This window comes from Chiroxiphia lanceolata, chromosome 5, assembly GCF_009829145.1.
Source record: "Chiroxiphia lanceolata isolate bChiLan1 chromosome 5, bChiLan1.pri, whole genome shotgun sequence".
Classification (NCBI taxonomy): Eukaryota; Metazoa; Chordata; class Aves; order Passeriformes; family Pipridae; genus Chiroxiphia; species Chiroxiphia lanceolata.
In genome coordinates, this window is record NC_045641.1 from 67,566,334 (window position 1) to 67,583,993 (window position 17,660).

The window sequence follows — 17,660 nt, forward strand, 5'->3', positions numbered from 1 at the left end:
AAGTCCCTACTGACAAGGGCAATGATAGTCATAATGATACTAATTTTTCTCTGCATATATCCTCTACTTCCCTTACATAAATTTAACTACCCTGTCTTGTCCACTCCCCCCTCAGCCCGTGATTGTACTAAACCAGTGTTTTTATCATGACACCTTTGGCACCCATCCCTGTGTGCCACTTTGGTACCTCTTTAAATTCATTAGTTGCCTGTTGTGGTTTGCAACATGTCCATATGGTGCTTGTTATACTCTCTGGTCACAGAGAGTGGTAAGCAAGCTCAAGTCTGGTGGGGCAAGACCATAATGAAGCCACAGCTGAGTCTAATCCTAGCTAGCAGTTATTGTCCATGTTTCATTAGCTGTCTGTGGGATGTTGTTTTCCTCCTCTGTCAAGCTAAGTGCTTACTTCAGTAAATTAGTGTAGCTTGAAGAAAGATCTGCTGGGAATAAATAGATGAGGGCTTTGGCTTAGTGGGAATGGCATGAGGAGACAGGTAAGCACTGGGAGTGATGCCTTTGACCAGGACTGGACACTTATAAAGCACTTCCAAGTCTTAAACTTCTTTCTAGTAGGGTTGGGTCAGCTGCTGGTATCAATTTGAGAACATTACTTATCTCATTGCACCTAAACAAGTCTCCCCTGGGGGCATGAGCTTCAACCTACACAAAGAGAGGCAAACCTGTTGATGACTCCAGTAGGTTGTGCCTCAGGCTGCATTCAGTACAAAAATCATCCCAGAAATACATCTGGCTACCTTAAGCAATGGTAGAGCACTTCCCAGCTGTGGAACAGTTTAACAGCCCAATTGAAAATAGCCTTCTGATGCATATTCCTCTAGGAATAATTTCCATGGCATGTGAGTTTTGTGCCCTTTCATTGTCAGTTTTATTTCCAGGAATGTCTTTTTCTTTTTTCCCAGCCAATGCTTTCTGTCTCAGTGGCTTATCTGACAATGAGTCACAATGGGCCTGCTGCTTCTCTGCTTTTCCAAACACACAGTCCTGGCCTTATCTACTGTATCAATGGGTGGCATATCTTTAAGTGTTGTACTTTATCTAAATAAAATGAGCTTATATTGTTTCCACCTTTTTTGACCAGACTGTGCTCATTCCTTTAGAGTACTGAATTATTCAGCTCTTTTTGCCACTTCTCTTGGGCTAAACCCTGAAGAAAGGGAGGGAGGGGAATTCAGAGAATGAGGCAGAATAACAAAATTCCTTCTTGAGCTCTGATCTCGATAACGGTGGTGAGAGCAGGAATTGCTGTTTTGACTGCTCATCCTCCAGGACAACAGGTAGAGCAGATAAGTAGTTAAGCCTGGCTAGAGTGAGAGAATGACAGAGCAGTGCTGCTCGGGGGCAGGAGCAGGATGACTGGTTTTTACTGTTCCCCCTAGAGCTCCTTGCCACTGAGGCTTCATCACATCTGCCCTAGGTGAATGAGCAGGAGGTGCCACAGCCCTCCCAGGTGCTCTACCATCTAAAGAGCAGGACAGGGCAGGACAGTACGTGTAAGTAGAGTTTAAAGATCATGTATTTTCTTCTATATGAAACCAAAACAACAAAGAGAAGATTTAAGACTACTTAAAAAAAAAAAAAATAAATAACCCTTGCTCCTGTAAGGAAAGCGAAGTTTTCAGCTTTGGCTGAACTCAGCTGGAGCTGAAGCGTTCACCCCACCCCACAGCAGAGTCACTTGTGAGACCACAGGACTCATCTTTATCTCCTGGGGGAGGCTGAATCAGGGTGCATTGGAAAAGTTAAAAATGCCAGCTAAATTTGCCTCCCTTTTTTTAAAAGCAGTAAGGAGCCAACAGTTACAGACGATTCTTGTGGTCTGTAAACAGCTCGTTGAAAATGCAGCTTCTAAAGGTACATTTGTGAAAGCATTGTTTCAGATCCAAGCACTGTTTATATTTCTAAAACACTTCTGCTTTGTCTGTTTGCAGTGATAGTCCATTTATCCCAGCAGCAGTAGCATTACACCCAGGTTCCAGATGAAATTGAGGAATGTACAGAGAAACTAAAGACTAAATTTTTCAACAGCTACTCCGGGGCTGAAAGGGGAAGCTAGGTCTCAAAAGAAATTTCTAGAAATGTCCTAGTGTAAGTGAAATAACCAGGTGCAGGGTGTGTTTCCTCTAACAGCAAAGCCCATTTAAACATTCCCCACCTTCCTCACAAGACCACCTTCTGCTCTCACTTTGCCCGCTTCGGCTGTTGGAGGCACTGTGCCTTTTTTGGGATAAGTAGAATAGTCAGAGTTAAAAAAAACCCAACAAATAATATTAAAAACAAACAAACAAACAAAAAACCCCAGACACAAACATCCAACCCACAACAAACCAACAAAAAATCCCAACAACAAACCAAACCAAACCCAACAAACCAGTTTTGGGGTTGGATCAGGATAATTTCATGAATTCTGCACAGAATCCACCCCCACACACAACTGAATCAGCGTGGCTGAGTGGGTCGAGTTGGAGAGCTACAGACTGGGGAGTGACAACAACTCTTGGTTGGCAGGAATGGATGGGATTACACTGGGGAAGGGCAGTCCATAGAGACCAATACCATTTAAATGCCATTGGGCATCATGCTGGCTACCTCTCTGTTCTGCCAGGCACTAATAGCCTTGAAAATGTAATCACCCATTATTCTGGGCAAAGCCAAACAAAAGGCATGGCAAAGTAAGGAATGTAAAGCACTTCTTGGACTGGCTCCCTTAGCAGCTGAATCAGCTTTCATTACTAGCAGTTGAAGGTTTTCTTACTTGTCAAATTGTAGATTCCCAGGGCTGTGTTTCTTCATGGCTCTTATGATGTCATTGTGAACAGGAAAGCAAATGCAGATTACTGCAGTCAGTGTATGGCACTCTGCAAGTCAGTAACAGGAAAAATAAATGTATACTGTCTTATTCAAATGCTGGCCGAGAAAGTGGAATTGTTTATATTCTCTCTGCTCACTCTAAAAAGCACATGGGGTGAAACTGAGGAAGTGTTCTTAAAACAAAGCATTAAAAGAAAAAACTTAGCAATGAGAGGTTTGTCATGCTGGCCTGAGAAAATAATAGAAGCTGGTATCAAGCTTCCTTAGTCCTGAAGGATCTTTGAACCCCTGACACTGTTATCCACTAGGTAGCATGTACCTACTGAGCCTCAGGATGGAGGAAAACATAAAGGGAAAGATGACAATCCAATTGCAAAACTGCCGTGGGATTTAAGTCCCCCTAGAACAAACAGGAACTTGGTGGTTGCAGTCTCATGTAATAGGAATGAAGAAAATCCATCACTAAGGTCACTTCAAACTGGATAAACCACTGAATGAGATAATTGAAAGAGTCTTGAATGTGTGACTAGTTATTTTTCCTGTCTGTGTAATTTCTATGGACAAGAGAATCTCACACAGATAGCACCTCAGATTTTTGGGGTATAACTCATTATTCAGCATGGAGGAATGTAGCAGAACTTCTGCTTAATATAGACTTTTAACTAAGTACAGTTAATTAGCCAGCTGAAACTAGAAGAGCACTTCCTGTAGCTCTTGCACTCGCAGGAGTCAGGTCTCCTGGCAGCTGTGATGAACATCATAAACTAAGTTATGTTAATCCCCCAAATTGCAGACTTGAGATAAGTCAGAGGTTTTACAACATCCATTATCTACTACTGTGTCTTTTACTTCGAAGACATGTGATGTTTATTAGCTGAATGCCCTTAAGCGTTGAAAATGAAAGCAGAAATTTACCATTTAAATTTAGATCATGCTTCCCCCTGTGTCACATACACACATAATTTTAAAGTTTACTCTGAACAGTTCCCAGGATTGTGTGTCCAGATTCCAAGCAGAAGGCTAATAATAACCCCTACATTATTATAGGCACCAAATGGGTGCTCATAAAACTGTAGTTGCAGCCAGAGATAGGAGATGATAGTTGTTTATCAAAACAATTAATTAGTTTAAATTCATTTAATTCTGTTATTAGTACTGGGAAGCAAGCACACCACACTGTGGTATACTGGTTGGACTACTTAGCAGTATTTATCTTTGCCTATCATAACATGCTCTGATAAGAAATCACTACTTCCAGGTTCTGGGATTAATTAATCTTCCTACGGACGGAGATTGTATGGAATGAGCAATGATGTGAGATCAGGCAGATCACCAGGGAGGCTTCAGTCATAAACAGGCTTTGGTCACTAGTGATTTATGAAAAAGTTGCTCTCCACCCACACCTGCTCCTCCAGCCTGCTCCACAAAATAAAAGAGGTGATGCTGGGGTAACACTATAAGATACTATTAGGTAGCTACCAGTCCCATCTCTCAAAGGGTCACATTTTTACCTCTAGGAATGAGCATCTCTACAGTATGTCAGAAAACCTTTAATCAGACTGAGCTTTCTCCTTCAGCTAATAATTTCTCCACTTTGCAACACAGTTCTTTTTACTGTGAGAAAGAAATACATAGTCCATAGTGATTACCTCACGTTTCACTTCTGTTGTTAATCATAGCCATTCTATCATTCACTTTTGTTTTTCTCCAGTATCACAAACCCTACTGTAGACATGATACCTCTTAAAGAGCTTCTCTGCTCCTGCTGCCGTGTCTCTTAACTGTCAATGTGTAGTGGCAAAGCTGTTTGCTGTAATTAAAAAATAAATTACTGGTACAAACAAAAGTTAGAGATTCCAGGGGGCACGGAAATAACAGGAGCAGATATCATCACAACACAGAAAAGGAGGGAGGGTTTAAAACCAAAATAGCTAAAACATGACAACAGCCACCATCAGGACATTTGCCATCATTTTTCATGAGATGCTGGAGGCAGCTGGAAGACATACACAGTGTTGCTAGTAAATAGTCACACAAGCCTGAAAACCACTGTGGGTCACTGTCTCTGTTCTCACATGCCTTTCTCCCATTTTTCTGGGAATTTCTCCACGTGTTTGCTTCGGGTACTTGGCAATGAGCTTGTCAGAAGGAAAATAATTCCTTACCCTCTTGCCTAAATTCCAGGTAGCCAAGGAGCTGCAACACAATATCAGCTAATAGCTGATTTTGAAAAAAATGGGTCCCCATAGACATTGTACTGTGCACTGTATTAAAAAGATGTAACATTTGTCAATGCTTGTGTCATCTGGCTCATAAAAAAAGGGGATCATGAAAAATCCATGAGTCAGTTTTCAATATATTATGTTGCCTTGATTCTTCATCTCCCTGTGAGACAGGCACCTTACAGGCATGTATCTATCAACTGATTTGTGGAACATCAATCACTAGGGCTAAAACGAACTTCTAGTGTTCAACTAAGCTCTTTTGTCAAAGAAAGATGGAAATTGCACAGGACATATGATCTTTCAAGATCTTCCTGTATAACCTACTCTAGCTGGATTGTAATTGCAATGCAAAGTTTTTCTGGGTTATCTGACATTTCCATGGAGCCAAATCCAGAAAGCCAAGGTCTGCATGTAAAAGAAATGAAGTATATCACAGAAAAAAGCCAGGGAACAGCTTGTTTTTAATTTGATGCAAGCTGTAGTCTCATTTGATATAGTATATATAGATTATAAATAAGACAAGAGAATTAGTACAGTCAGGCTGAGAAGAGAGTGACAGCTAGTCTTCAGACTCTGACCACACAGAAACACCTAGTGTTGTCTACTGAAATGAAATATGGAGTTCTGCATGCCTTTCCATCCCTGAGTTCCTGAGGCAAATGAGAGAAGATACACTTTATGTCATTTTTAGTTACCATTTGTACTGATCTCTACAGACTTAGTGAAACAATAGCAAAGTTGTAGGCAATTTGACAAAGGTAGTTTTTTGCTATTGTGGAAGTTCCAAGACCAGGCAGTGATCCAGCATTAATGCCACTGGCCTTACTTACAGTGTGTTAACTGCCCTCTCATTCAAGCTGACTTGCTGGAGCCTGATAAAACTGTATTTTTAAGCATTTAGAGTTACTGTAAATCTTCAGCCTAGCAGCAGAGAGAATGTTGTGCCTTTCCAGAATGGGTTTGTCATACCAGAAGGTACCATGTGAAACAAAATGTCTTTTGCTGCTGGCAAGGACAGCAGTCAGCAGGATGATGAAACACTGGCCAACCCACAGAACTACCAAGCACTAACCCCAACAGGAGGCAAATTGGTTCCTTGAGCTCCTGACCATCAGGCTCCCCCTCAAGCATGGCTAAGGATTTATGACCAGGTTGCTGCCAACAGGCAGGATGCTCTCACAGGACATCTGGGCCTTGCAGACCAGTCCCTACCCCGACCAAGGACTCACACAGAATTGTCTTTTCAATTTATTAGAAAAAATTCATCTCCTTTTGTCATGAGAATGCACCCCCTCCCTTACTCCCTGGGAAAGTGGTCCACAGGCCTCCCAGGACATGCAGACCTTCTCAAATAAGGCATCTTCACTTCCCTCCCCTTTCTCCCAGTTCCTCCTATTCACCTCTTGCCTTTTGAGCATGGGAAGGGGGACAGAGCAGGGATCAGACCAAATGCAAAAACACCCACAAAACCCCAAAACCAAAATAACAGGACAGCAACAAAACTCCCCACTTTGGCACTGGCCATGTATGTATGTATGGCCACTCCTTCTGGTGCTCATGTATGTTCATCCCTTTGCCCTGGCAGGGGATGAGGCAGCAGCCCCACACTGTCCTAGGAGCAGTTCAAGGCATCTCCAAAACAGCCAGACAGCCCTTCCTTTCTGGACTGTCACTCAAGTGTCTCATGTTGCCTATACCTTGGGTCAAGCTCAGCACTGACAGAGCAAAATCAACTTTGAACTCTTTTGATAGACACAAATCAGCTGAAGCTGAGTAGCTGGTGTTGGCTACAGCCAAGAAAGTGCATCTTTGCCATCTCCCTATAAAATGACATCTGGATAAAAAGACACAATTTAGTTCCATGAATTTCTCCAGTGTAATATAAAACAACAGTGAGTAAAAGAATAAAGAAGCTAGTAAAGCTGGATCTGTTTATTTGCTTGTTTTAAATTTGCATTTCCTGAGTTGCACATTCTTTGCAGACAATTCATGAGGTGTTCAGTCATTTCCTTTGAAAGAGAAATCTAAAAACCTAGCTTCCTTCCAAAGACTGGCCTTTATGTTCAAAATTTTCCAACAAAAATTCAGTCATGCCAAAATGCTTTGACAAGAACCAGAAGAATATCTTGCCATTGTGAAAGCATTATAGAATTCCCCCCCTTTATTTCCTTTCTTTTTCCTTTTAAAGATGACTAACTAATTAGACCATAAAAAGAGAGTGGGATGTTTTCTGAAGTCAACACTGGAAGAAATGTAAGGAAAATAAAATATAAAAAAGCTACAGCCCCCTGAAAATTTTGGCATCTTGCCATTGTCTTAATGAACTGGATTTTTAAAGAAAAAAGCTTTCCACCCATTCTTTCTTTCCTCCCCCCCCCCTCCCAAATCTTACCTTTTTTATTTTTTACCTTGGGATGGGGGATAGGGTTTATGTCAAAGTTTTATACTGAGAATCCTATTCTACTTTACTTTACCCAGTGTCTTTCAAAACAGCATCGAAATTCAAACCTTACCCCTGTCAGTTATCTAGAAAAGCAGTGGTTATTTGTGTGATTTCATCCATATGGCTTCCTCTACAACCCCATCACAAATATACTCTCAGACACACATCTGGAGGTGTTACTATTAACTATGTTTTGGAAAACCAGATGTGTTTGTGATAACAAACCAGAAAGTTTAGTCTTCACAAAAGGGGTGGCGTAAGTTATACAATGAAGTCAAGAGAGGAGAAATGGTAGAAGTATGGATATTACACACTGTGATCCTAAAATCACCAAAACCTTTAGACACACCAGTATGATCATTTATCTTTTATGAAGGAGACCCGTGGAAAAAAAACAATAACGACCTTATATTGGAATGATGTGTTATGGAATGGGATAACGTAATATAAATTAAGCCTCCTGCTTATATTCCACATGCAGCAGCTATTGTAAAAAAATGCCTCCAGCACTGAAAGCAATGGGCAGAACATAAGTACAAAAATACCCCTGTTCAGTGGTGATGGGATGAATGACTCCTAATCAGTGTATTTTGTGAAGATCACAGTAGACTGGCCAGACAAATACATGGAGATGTTCTTTTACTGTGAAATTAGCGTACCAGAAGCAAGAAAAGAGTCACTTCCTGCTATTAACATTAGCATGTGGTTATAATCAAAGATTTTGACAAACGACTCCTGTGTTTTCCCTATGAATAAAGAAAGTGCCCCTCATTTCACTAACAGGCTCGTGCCAAGGTTGGTTTCTCCCCAGCCTCTGAGTAGTGACAAATTTTGATTCTAACCTGGGATCCAGATATCTCTACCAATGAAGGGAGATACTGGCAATTCCCAGGCCCTTTCCAGTAAAAGTTCCTAAAATCACGCATTTCCCACATCAGTAAAGTGCAGTTAAATCTGAGAGAAACTGAAATTGCTGCTAACAAAAGAAATACTCTGCAAAACCTTTTAGAAATTGAAAAAATGACAGAGACGCTAAATACACTGACATTTGGTCAGGCCAAAGGATGAAGAGACTGCTAAAAATCACAGATGAGTAGGACTGTGGCCTCTGTGTCTTCCACAATAGGACAATCTTTCCAAACAGCTTGTCAAAAGAAGGTCAGTTATTGACATCTAATTGAACAATGTAGTGAATTAGTATTTGGAGCAGTCTTTGGAGTCCTGCTACGTGCAAATTCAGCATGTAAAATGTTATTTCCTGTAAATATAAATCCAATACGTAGTGCATAAGTTTTTACATTTGATAATATATTAGTGGTTTTGAAGTATACTTGGACATGGAATGTTGGTTTAGTCCATGATCCTGCTGTGGGGACTAAGGTAGATATTTGAGACAGGTATTCCCGTCCCTTTGTGCCCCACCAGAACAAAAGGACATTTGAACCGTTTTTGGTGTTCGGATTTGAGTCCACAGGACTGAAGCCCACACCATTACCACTGAAGAAAAAAGGCTTACATTACAATAAGCAGTTTAACCTCCTGAAGGGCAAGAGCAACACATTTCATCACACAGCTGTTTAATCCTAGTCTGTACTTACTATAGCACAGTATATATATATATGTATACATGAATATATACACATACTGTTATATATAAATTGCTATACAGTATATATATATTTAAAATAATATATACTTTTTTATTTATATTTAATTGATCTTTATATATAAAAGTATATATAGTCTTTGTATTTATATTGTCAGTTAGTGGAGGACCTCCCTGTACCCTTATAGAGAAAAACAAAACCATAAGTGGTAATTTTTCTGAACAGTTCACTGCTTAAGACAGTGACTACAAACTGAGTAAAATATGAAGAGTTTGAGACAGCAAGACAGTATCGACCAGAACATTTTATACTTGGCACAGTTCTTCCTTTCCTTTTTCCTCGCTGATCTCATTTTGCTCCATTAAATTTACTGCAGTAAACTTCTACTTTACTGCATTAGATCTGAACGTCAGAAGTGACCACAGCGAGGTCCGAGAGAGGAAGCGAACGCAGAGAAATCCTCCCGTTGATGTCTCGCTCACCTCTCATACACCCACATCACTGAATTCCCACAGATACTGTCAAAGCTGAGGCAAACCCAGGCCCACAGATGCAGAGCCAGAAGTAACAACTGCATGTTTATATCCATCACTTATCAGGATCAGAAGAGGAGTCTGTATTATAAGTTCATGTTTTACACACACGCAGATACACACACAGAGACACCCCCAAATGACCTGCACTTTCAGGAGCAAATTAAATTCTCAGGGTTTTATTTTTAAAATGAACCATTACTTCCCAAAACTGGACACAGAGCTGCATAAGGAGGCAGTGCATTGCATGCCAGAATCCCGTGGCACTGCCATCCTGCAGACTGGAACTTACCACATGATGCTCCAAGGGGACTAAAATTCCAATATGTGAAAGGCCTCTGAGAAGGGTAATGGGGGATGAACTCTAACAAAAATACACACATTAAAAAAACTAAATGCTTCATTTGTGAAAGTGCCTTTTGATCGTTATAGCCTTTGGTTTTAACCACTCCGGTGTCTCCTGCCAAGTATGGTTTACTGATGACATATCATCAGGGCACCAGGAATGGATTTGTTCGTAAGTTAAATAATGAGACCACCTTTAGACTTTTTTACAGCTGAAAATTCTCATGGCATAAGAGTCGTCATACAGTTATTTCACTGCTGAACTGTTATTTTTCTTAGAATAACTTCGTAGCTTTTTGGGAAGGGGGATGTTTTTCAAATAAAACCCTGCTTCCCTTCTTCCCCAAAAAACTCAGCTTGCATTAGCTGGAACAACACCAAATTCGTGAAGACATGTATTCAGACAGATTGTAAATTTAGCCAGAGCATTTACGTTACTAAATCCAAACAAAGAACTAAAGCAAGACGCAAAATATCACACACGTACAAAAAAGTTCCAAAAGATATGGACTGAGAATTTTAAAGCTGAATAAGGGCTTCAGCCACACAAGTTCGAAAGAATTTGATTAATTGTGTGGTTGATAATCTCAGTTTATATGCCAAGTTAATTTCTGATCTAAGTTCATTGTCTTCAGTGGAGTTGCAGTGCAAATGTGTTTGACAGATAGTCATGTTTCTTCTCCAAGAATAACTTCTAAGGCAGAAGGTTTAAACGTGAGTGAATGAAAGCCCTATGCCAAGTTCTACCCTAATTTATACCATGTACAAAACAGCTGACTTGGAACTGAGGGTGTAAGGAAAGGCAAAAAGAGACATGAGTCTGTTCTTCCTTTGCTGGGACATTACATCAATTCCCTTAGGTAATGGTCATGTCTCTGAAAAACACAGTGGGAATCCAAAAAGCAGTTTGTTGGAGATTCTTTCCTTCTAAGCCTGCAAGTTCTTGTATTTCACAAGCAGTAAGTGTTCGGGGAAGAGCCTGGACTAGTCTCAGTGGAGGGCTGTGAAAATCACTCCTATTAACTACTGCATCAATCCTAGTCTTGGCTGCTTCAAAATGCATTTGAGGATAAGCACTGGAAATGGCCATTTTAATATGAATATTGGAATTAGCTAGTTAATTTAGTCAGAAAGTAATGCGTTTCAGACAGTGTCAACCTCAATGTTATTTTGAATCAAAACCTAGCATTTGGATTATTTTTTTTCAGTCTGTTGGGCTATTTTTGGCTCAGTATTAGTATTGGAGTTAAGCATGTCTAAATAAGGCTAACAGGTCACAGGGTACACCCAACTTTTCTAAGGTAAGGAGGAAGTAATGCCCATCTCAACTCCTTCTATTCAGTGTTACTAAGGGCAGGGGGAAGTTTTATGGCTTTGCCTGAAGCATCATTTTTGCCAGCAGCAGAAATCTGAGCGCTACAGCTCTAAGTGTAGTGAATTGCTAATGTCCTCACTTCTGATTCTTCTGCTGGCAGAGTTATTTTACTGAAAAGTGATGTAATCTGGCAGTAAGTGAGCTCAGCATAAACAACATGGCTCCACAGTAATACCCCTGCTAGGGCAACGTGAGCCAACAAGCTGATCTCCAGAGTGACATCCCAAGCACTTGGATGCCCTTTCCAGCTCTCCTATCATTGACTATTTTCAGTCAAATCAGGCAGCAGTCAAATACATCATTTTAATACTCAACTGGAGGTCACAGGCCCATCTGCTAAGCACCCCAAACAAGGCAAAAGTGATTTCTCACCCAACACGTTCCCCACCTGTGAAATGCAGCTAGCTGCTGATCTCCAGCCTCGTGAAAATGTGTGGAAGTGAAAAGCTTTATAGGATGGGCTGTGATCATTGCCATGAAAGAGAGCAGGAGTATTTTGAAGTAATTGGCTGGGTCAGAAGAGGGGAGGCTGAGCAGAGCCAGCCCTGCAGGAGCAGCAGCTCTGCACAGCCCCGAGGTGCACGCCCCCAGAACTGGAACAGAGTACATGACTGAGGCTGACACTTCCCCACTCACCTGGGGTTGTACTGAGGTGGTTTTTTCTTCCCTTCACCAGGCCCAAGCAAGTACTTTATTACTGGCAGTGCCCAGCAAGCTCACTGAGCTTTTTGTGCTCCCTGCTAAGACCTGCCAGCGGGGAGACTTAATTGCCATCTGGCCCTGTGTGTGGCAGCCACCTTCATTTCTTTTCTTCAGCTATCTCCTGCATATGTGATTGTTTATGTATCTGTATGTGCTGGAGACAAATACAACCTGTTTTTTCCCTTCTCACCAGAGCTTACATCTGTGATCTTTAATTCTTCACCTTTGCAGCACTCCACACCTGTACCAGTTCATCCTCTCTACAAAGCTGTACCTCTCTCCTCCCAGGCTCATCTCAGGAGCTGCAGTCCAGTTCTACTTTTCCTTCTCATTGCTTGTCACCTTCTCACTTCCTTCTTTTGGGCTACCTCCAAAATCAGCTCTTCTCCCTCTTCTCCTTCAGAGCTGCTGCTCTCTTATCATTTGCCCTAGACATTAGTGTATGAGAGACTTTCTTCCAGTCCTATTCAGCATTTTGACCCTCCTCTCCAACAATTTCCACTATAAGTATAAGGTTATCACAACTAAGTGGGCCATGTTTAAATATAAAAATAGTTGGACAGATTCCCCCACTCTCTTCTGCCTTTCAACTAAGAATTGCCACATCTACTCTGAGGGACAAGGAGAGTGTTTCTGGCAAGGCTAAAAAAAAAAAAAAAAAAAAAAAAGAAAAAGTAGTATTTCCTAAGGAAAATAGAAACTTAAAATAACACCAATTTAAAATTGCCTCTTGTGTGGTGATCTCATTTCCTTAGGACCAGCTTCTTATTACCCCTCCAAGTATGAGGCATAGTTAATCTTCTGAAGACTAATGTTCTGTTTGTCTGATTAAGCAAATCTTAATTCATTAGATTTATTCTTCAGACTGTTGCCTTCTCCTGCTCTTGGGCACAGAAATCTGGGATACAGGGCATTCTCACGACTTTCATTTTGAAGTGGATTAGAACCAAGTTTAGCTGTCACCTTTTACTGTCCATCTGCAACCAAAAGAATGACCAATCCTACAGGGCTGATGACAGGGAAAGCTTTTTCTACAGCTGTAATGGCTGCAATCATAGCTAGTGCAGTGATATCCCTGGCTTCATCTTGGAAATGCAGAAAGGATTTTGAATAGTTGGCTGTAGTAAATTATTCATTTATTAGAAACGAAATTAACTGGAATTCCACTAGAAATTCAAAGCACTGCTTAGTTTTAAATTTGAACATAATCAAAGTCCATATAAGCTGCTTTTAAAAGGGGTGGAGGGATAGAAAAAAAATTAAATATAAGAACATAAGTAGCAAAATCTTAGCCTATAAACTGAAACTAGGAACTAGCTGTACAGTGCTCCAAAATCTAAACTTTTTTCTCTATTTCTGCGAATTGATTAATAGCATTTGTTGACCATTGGTTTAAAATATTATAGCTGTTTGCTTCAAGTGACAAGTAGGCAAAACATAGAAGTTAAATTGTTACAAGGAAGGCATGCCAAAATAGAGAAGGAAGCTATTTAACCAATTATTTCTGCCTTAGAAGATTTACAATCTGAAGAGGAAGTTTTCAAGAACGAGATTTTGAACAACCCTCATTTTGAAGCATCGAAGCATCCTGGTTCAAAAACTGCCAGCTCCTTTTCTACTGCTTATAGAAAACCTAAAGCATCCAAAGTAATGTTTTTTTCCAAAGGTCATCTGCTCATAGCATTGTAAATGGGGTTGTTTTGATTCTTTAACGGTAGAAGCTACTGTGACCAAAAAATGAAAAAAAGGGTGGAAAAAATTAGAGAGTACCATCAAAACCTTCTGGTATTCTTTGCCTTGCATTGTTAGGTGGGTAAATGATGAATGCTGTAAAGAGTTTTGGTTTTATTTTCATTTTGTTTCCCCCCTCCTAAAGTGTAGAGTGGGCCACAAACAGTGAAAAGCTCTCAGCTGCGACAATAAGCGACACTGAATTCTGCTGACAGTTCGAGGAAGCTGCTCCATGTCCCTTTACATGGAAAACTTTGCTGGGAAAGCTTAAAAAAAAAAAAAACAAAATCTGTCAGGTTGTTGTCTTGTGTTTCTCACCTGAAATCTTTGTCTCTCCAGCTCTTGTCGTGCGCTTCCTGACCAAACGGTTCATCTGGGAGTACGACCCAACGCTAGGTAGGTTATTTGATTCTGTAAGCATTGTGTGCTGTATGTAATAGCAGGGCTGAAATAATGGACATTTGTAAAGTTGCAAGCCGTAGTCAACCTTTAAATTTGCTGTGCAAAGCTTCTCTGTGGTCATTTAAAGCTGGAACAAATTGTTACCTAAGGTAGCAGAATAGAGAGGCAGTAACACACTCAGTCGAAAGCTGAATTACTGCATGGGGCACGTTTCTGCCCACACAAGTCCGTGGGAATTTTGCCATTGAAATCAATTCGCTTTTTTAATTCGCTTTTTCGCTCTGCAGATTATTTAGTGTGCAATCAGTTTTCTGCTTTTGAATAGCCCAAACAATCATCTGCTAGAGAATAAGATGACTGGAATACAGACCTTAAAAATTCAGGGGAAAAAAATTGTAGGTTATTACTGTCGCTAGGCGTAGACTTAGGCAAGTTTTTTGTCCTCACTTTTGGACATATATTGTGTCTCACTTTTTGGGTGACCAGATAGGGGCACCAACCATCAAAAGAGCATCCACATGTCTCTTACACTGCTCCCACTTAGCTCTGTTGGGTCTGGCACTTTCAAGAAGCTGGCTCAGATATCTCAAAAAACATGTCCAACAGAGGCCTGACTTAAAATTTTTCCCAAGGTCAAATTTCTTAGTATTTCTTAAGTCAGTGTATATTTAAATGCTCTGTACCAGAACAGATCTGGGCCAAGAAGTGCAAGTTGAGGCCTTCACGAAGTAAAGGGCTGGGAAGTTCCTTTTTCTTCAACAATGTGTTTCTGTCTCCTTCCTAACCTTTCTTTGCAGGCTCCAATGCAGATTATACAGTTAAATATCATTTCTTTATTAATGTTCTTTCTCTAAGAGATCTCACTAAGGAAATAAAGAATGCCATAAACTTGCACAGCAAAAACAAAGTTTAATATCTCCTATTACAGAACCCAGGTAGCCCTTTAAAAAAAGCAAAGTATCTAGGATCATACTAGTATTTTTATCTGACAAGATGAACAAATGACAGACATCAGAAACCTCATCTTGGGAAAATAAATCTCAGAACAACCTGAACTCAAATACATTCTTTTATCTGCTACTATCAATATATATTCATCAGTGAATTATGTGTCACCTGCCTTGTGCTGCACAGGAGGCTGTTCAGTATAACATTCTGTTAATATTATTAGTTTTAGTACTTCAAATCCCTGTCACTATTACATCATTTTAAGAACTTGACAAGAAGTGTATAAAGTGTTCTCTCTCAGCGTAGTCCAAGTTCATTAACTTCTTACAGGGACACTGCATGCAAAAGCATCCCTTTTGCCTTGTTTAAGCACACAAACAAAGTTATTAGCAAGCTGCAAGCTTTATTATTTTTTCCCCATTATGAAGGCCCCATGCCCTTTTTGCTGTACTAGACTTGACATTTGTTTTTGTTTTACAAATGAATACAGTTGCAAATTACTGTGCCCCTCAGGAATTCAATGGTTGCAACACAAAGCTTTCGTGCAGACAACAGTCCTATCTGAATAAACCAAAAATTAAATCTCTCACAACCTACTGAATTCTACATTCTCATTCAGTTTAAAGAACAACAGCTTAAAAATTGTATATTACAGTCATTGTGATGCTAAGTGCTTTAAATTGCTCGGAGGAAAAGGTTTGAGAAATTCAAAAACTAATAAATTATTGTCAGTAAGTTATTTCTTGATCACAATGATCTCTGGTGAAAGCTGCCCACCAGAGATTGTTTTTTAAAGTGCTATTTTTTCAAACTATGGATCAGAATGGGATTCAAAGAAGGTTCTGAAGTGTTAGATATAAAAAAAAATCCTGAAATTGTAACCACTATCCAGGTCTTCAGAGGTCAATCAGATAACTGTACCTTCAAAAGCTTTGAGAAACTGCTTGAAGGAATGCATTTCTGTCTTTAGCATGGTCATCCTGAGGTGATTTGGTGTCTAGTTACCTGCAAACATCACCAAGCTGAGTCCACTGAAAAGTTGTGGCAGAATACATTTGTTTCTTCTTAGCAGTCATGGACTGGCAGTTGGGTGGAAAGAGGGATCTCTACGTGTTCAGCCGATATAAAAAACTGAAGTTGTGTCAGTGAGACTCCTTTGCTCTACAAGGAGAAATAAGCAGCTTTGTCAAGTAATTCTGAAAGGACATGAGTAAAATAGATGCAAAGTATCCAGCTCCTAAGCAAGAGGAAGTTTTGCCAAAAATCACTGGGACTGTGACAAAAATTTCATGTTTATAGTTTCTTCTTATGTCAAGTTTTCAACCACCCATTAGCCCTCTGATGCAAGGAATCCCCAGATAATTCCTATTTTTAGGAAAGCTTTCACCAAGCTGCCCAAGGCCTGATGGAAATTCAACATTATCTTAAACTAAACATCAGGTTAAAAAAACCCTATTCCTCTTTTAATTCGTGGGTGGCACATTATATCTGGAAGGGAAAAAAACCCCCCACACCTTATTAATATTCTTTACTATTCTAACCTGCCAGAAGGAAATGAAGGACCATATTTTTAGCAACACCTGGATATACTGCTGTGTCTCCAGGAGCCGAATTACAGACCACAAAATAACAGTTTCTGATGGGAGGAACATCACTGAATCTTGCAAGCTTTGGCACATGGAGCTGCTGCTGAATTCAGGGCTTTGCAGCTCTGCTGCTTTTGTGCATAATGCTGGATCTGTGGAAGCATCAGCAGGACAGCTGCATCTCTGCAAAAGAGCTTTTTATTTTACTGTTCCCAGCCCAGGGGTAACAACTGCAGCAGAGTTCATTTTCTGGGGAGTGTTAACCATCAGCTTTGACTTCTCCATCATTTCTGTTTAAGTGGCAAGTCACTGTCACCATCTTGGCATGGGTTTTTTGTTTGTTTTTAAAAAGGTGCTGAATTCCTCAGGCTGAGTGATTACCTGGCATTATCAAGGTGAATAAGTTTCCACAGCAGCCTTTATTTAGTAAATTACACAGCTGTCTCATGTTTGCAACAGAATTAGATGGCTCAATGAAAGAGGTCTATGTAGAAAGGGGCTGGAACTGCACATTTTAAAAAATACATGCAGTTGTTTTGTAGAACATTAAATATATGAATTCAGCATTAAACTAGCTTTCTTTAGCTTGTTAAATATGTACTGAGAAAGGGTGTTGGGTTACCACATGGATTTCACCAAAACTCACTAATGTGTTTTAAAATGGAACACAACTTGAAAATGAATAAGCAAATTCAGTGTGATGGTAGAAGGCTTCAAAGCACTTGGCCTGTTTGGGGCACCACTTAAGCCACAGCCTAAAAGCACTTCACAAACATTAGCAGCTTACCTGCACTGGATTTAATACAGAACTGGAAATTTGTGCTCTATTTCAGTTGGGGTCTATTGAGAGATTCATAGAAGCAGCGTGAAAACAAGCGTTCCTGTGTACCATTTTGGCAGCAATGGGGTGCAGCAGGCTGACAATTGGCTGGCA

At 40.2% G+C, this 17,660-nt stretch overlaps 1 protein-coding gene across 2 annotated transcripts in view; it reads left to right on the forward strand.

Moving 5' to 3' along the window:
- Positions 1-17,660, forward strand: part of RERG (RAS like estrogen regulated growth inhibitor) — a 101,917-nt gene that overhangs the window by 72,578 nt on the left and 11,679 nt on the right. For both annotated transcript variants that reach the window (XM_032689275.1, XM_032689276.1), the window contains exon 3: positions 14,130-14,186. In XM_032689275.1, coding sequence (XP_032545166.1) covers positions 14,130-14,186 — 57 coding nt within the window. The remainder of the gene's footprint in view (positions 1-14,129; positions 14,187-17,660) is intronic.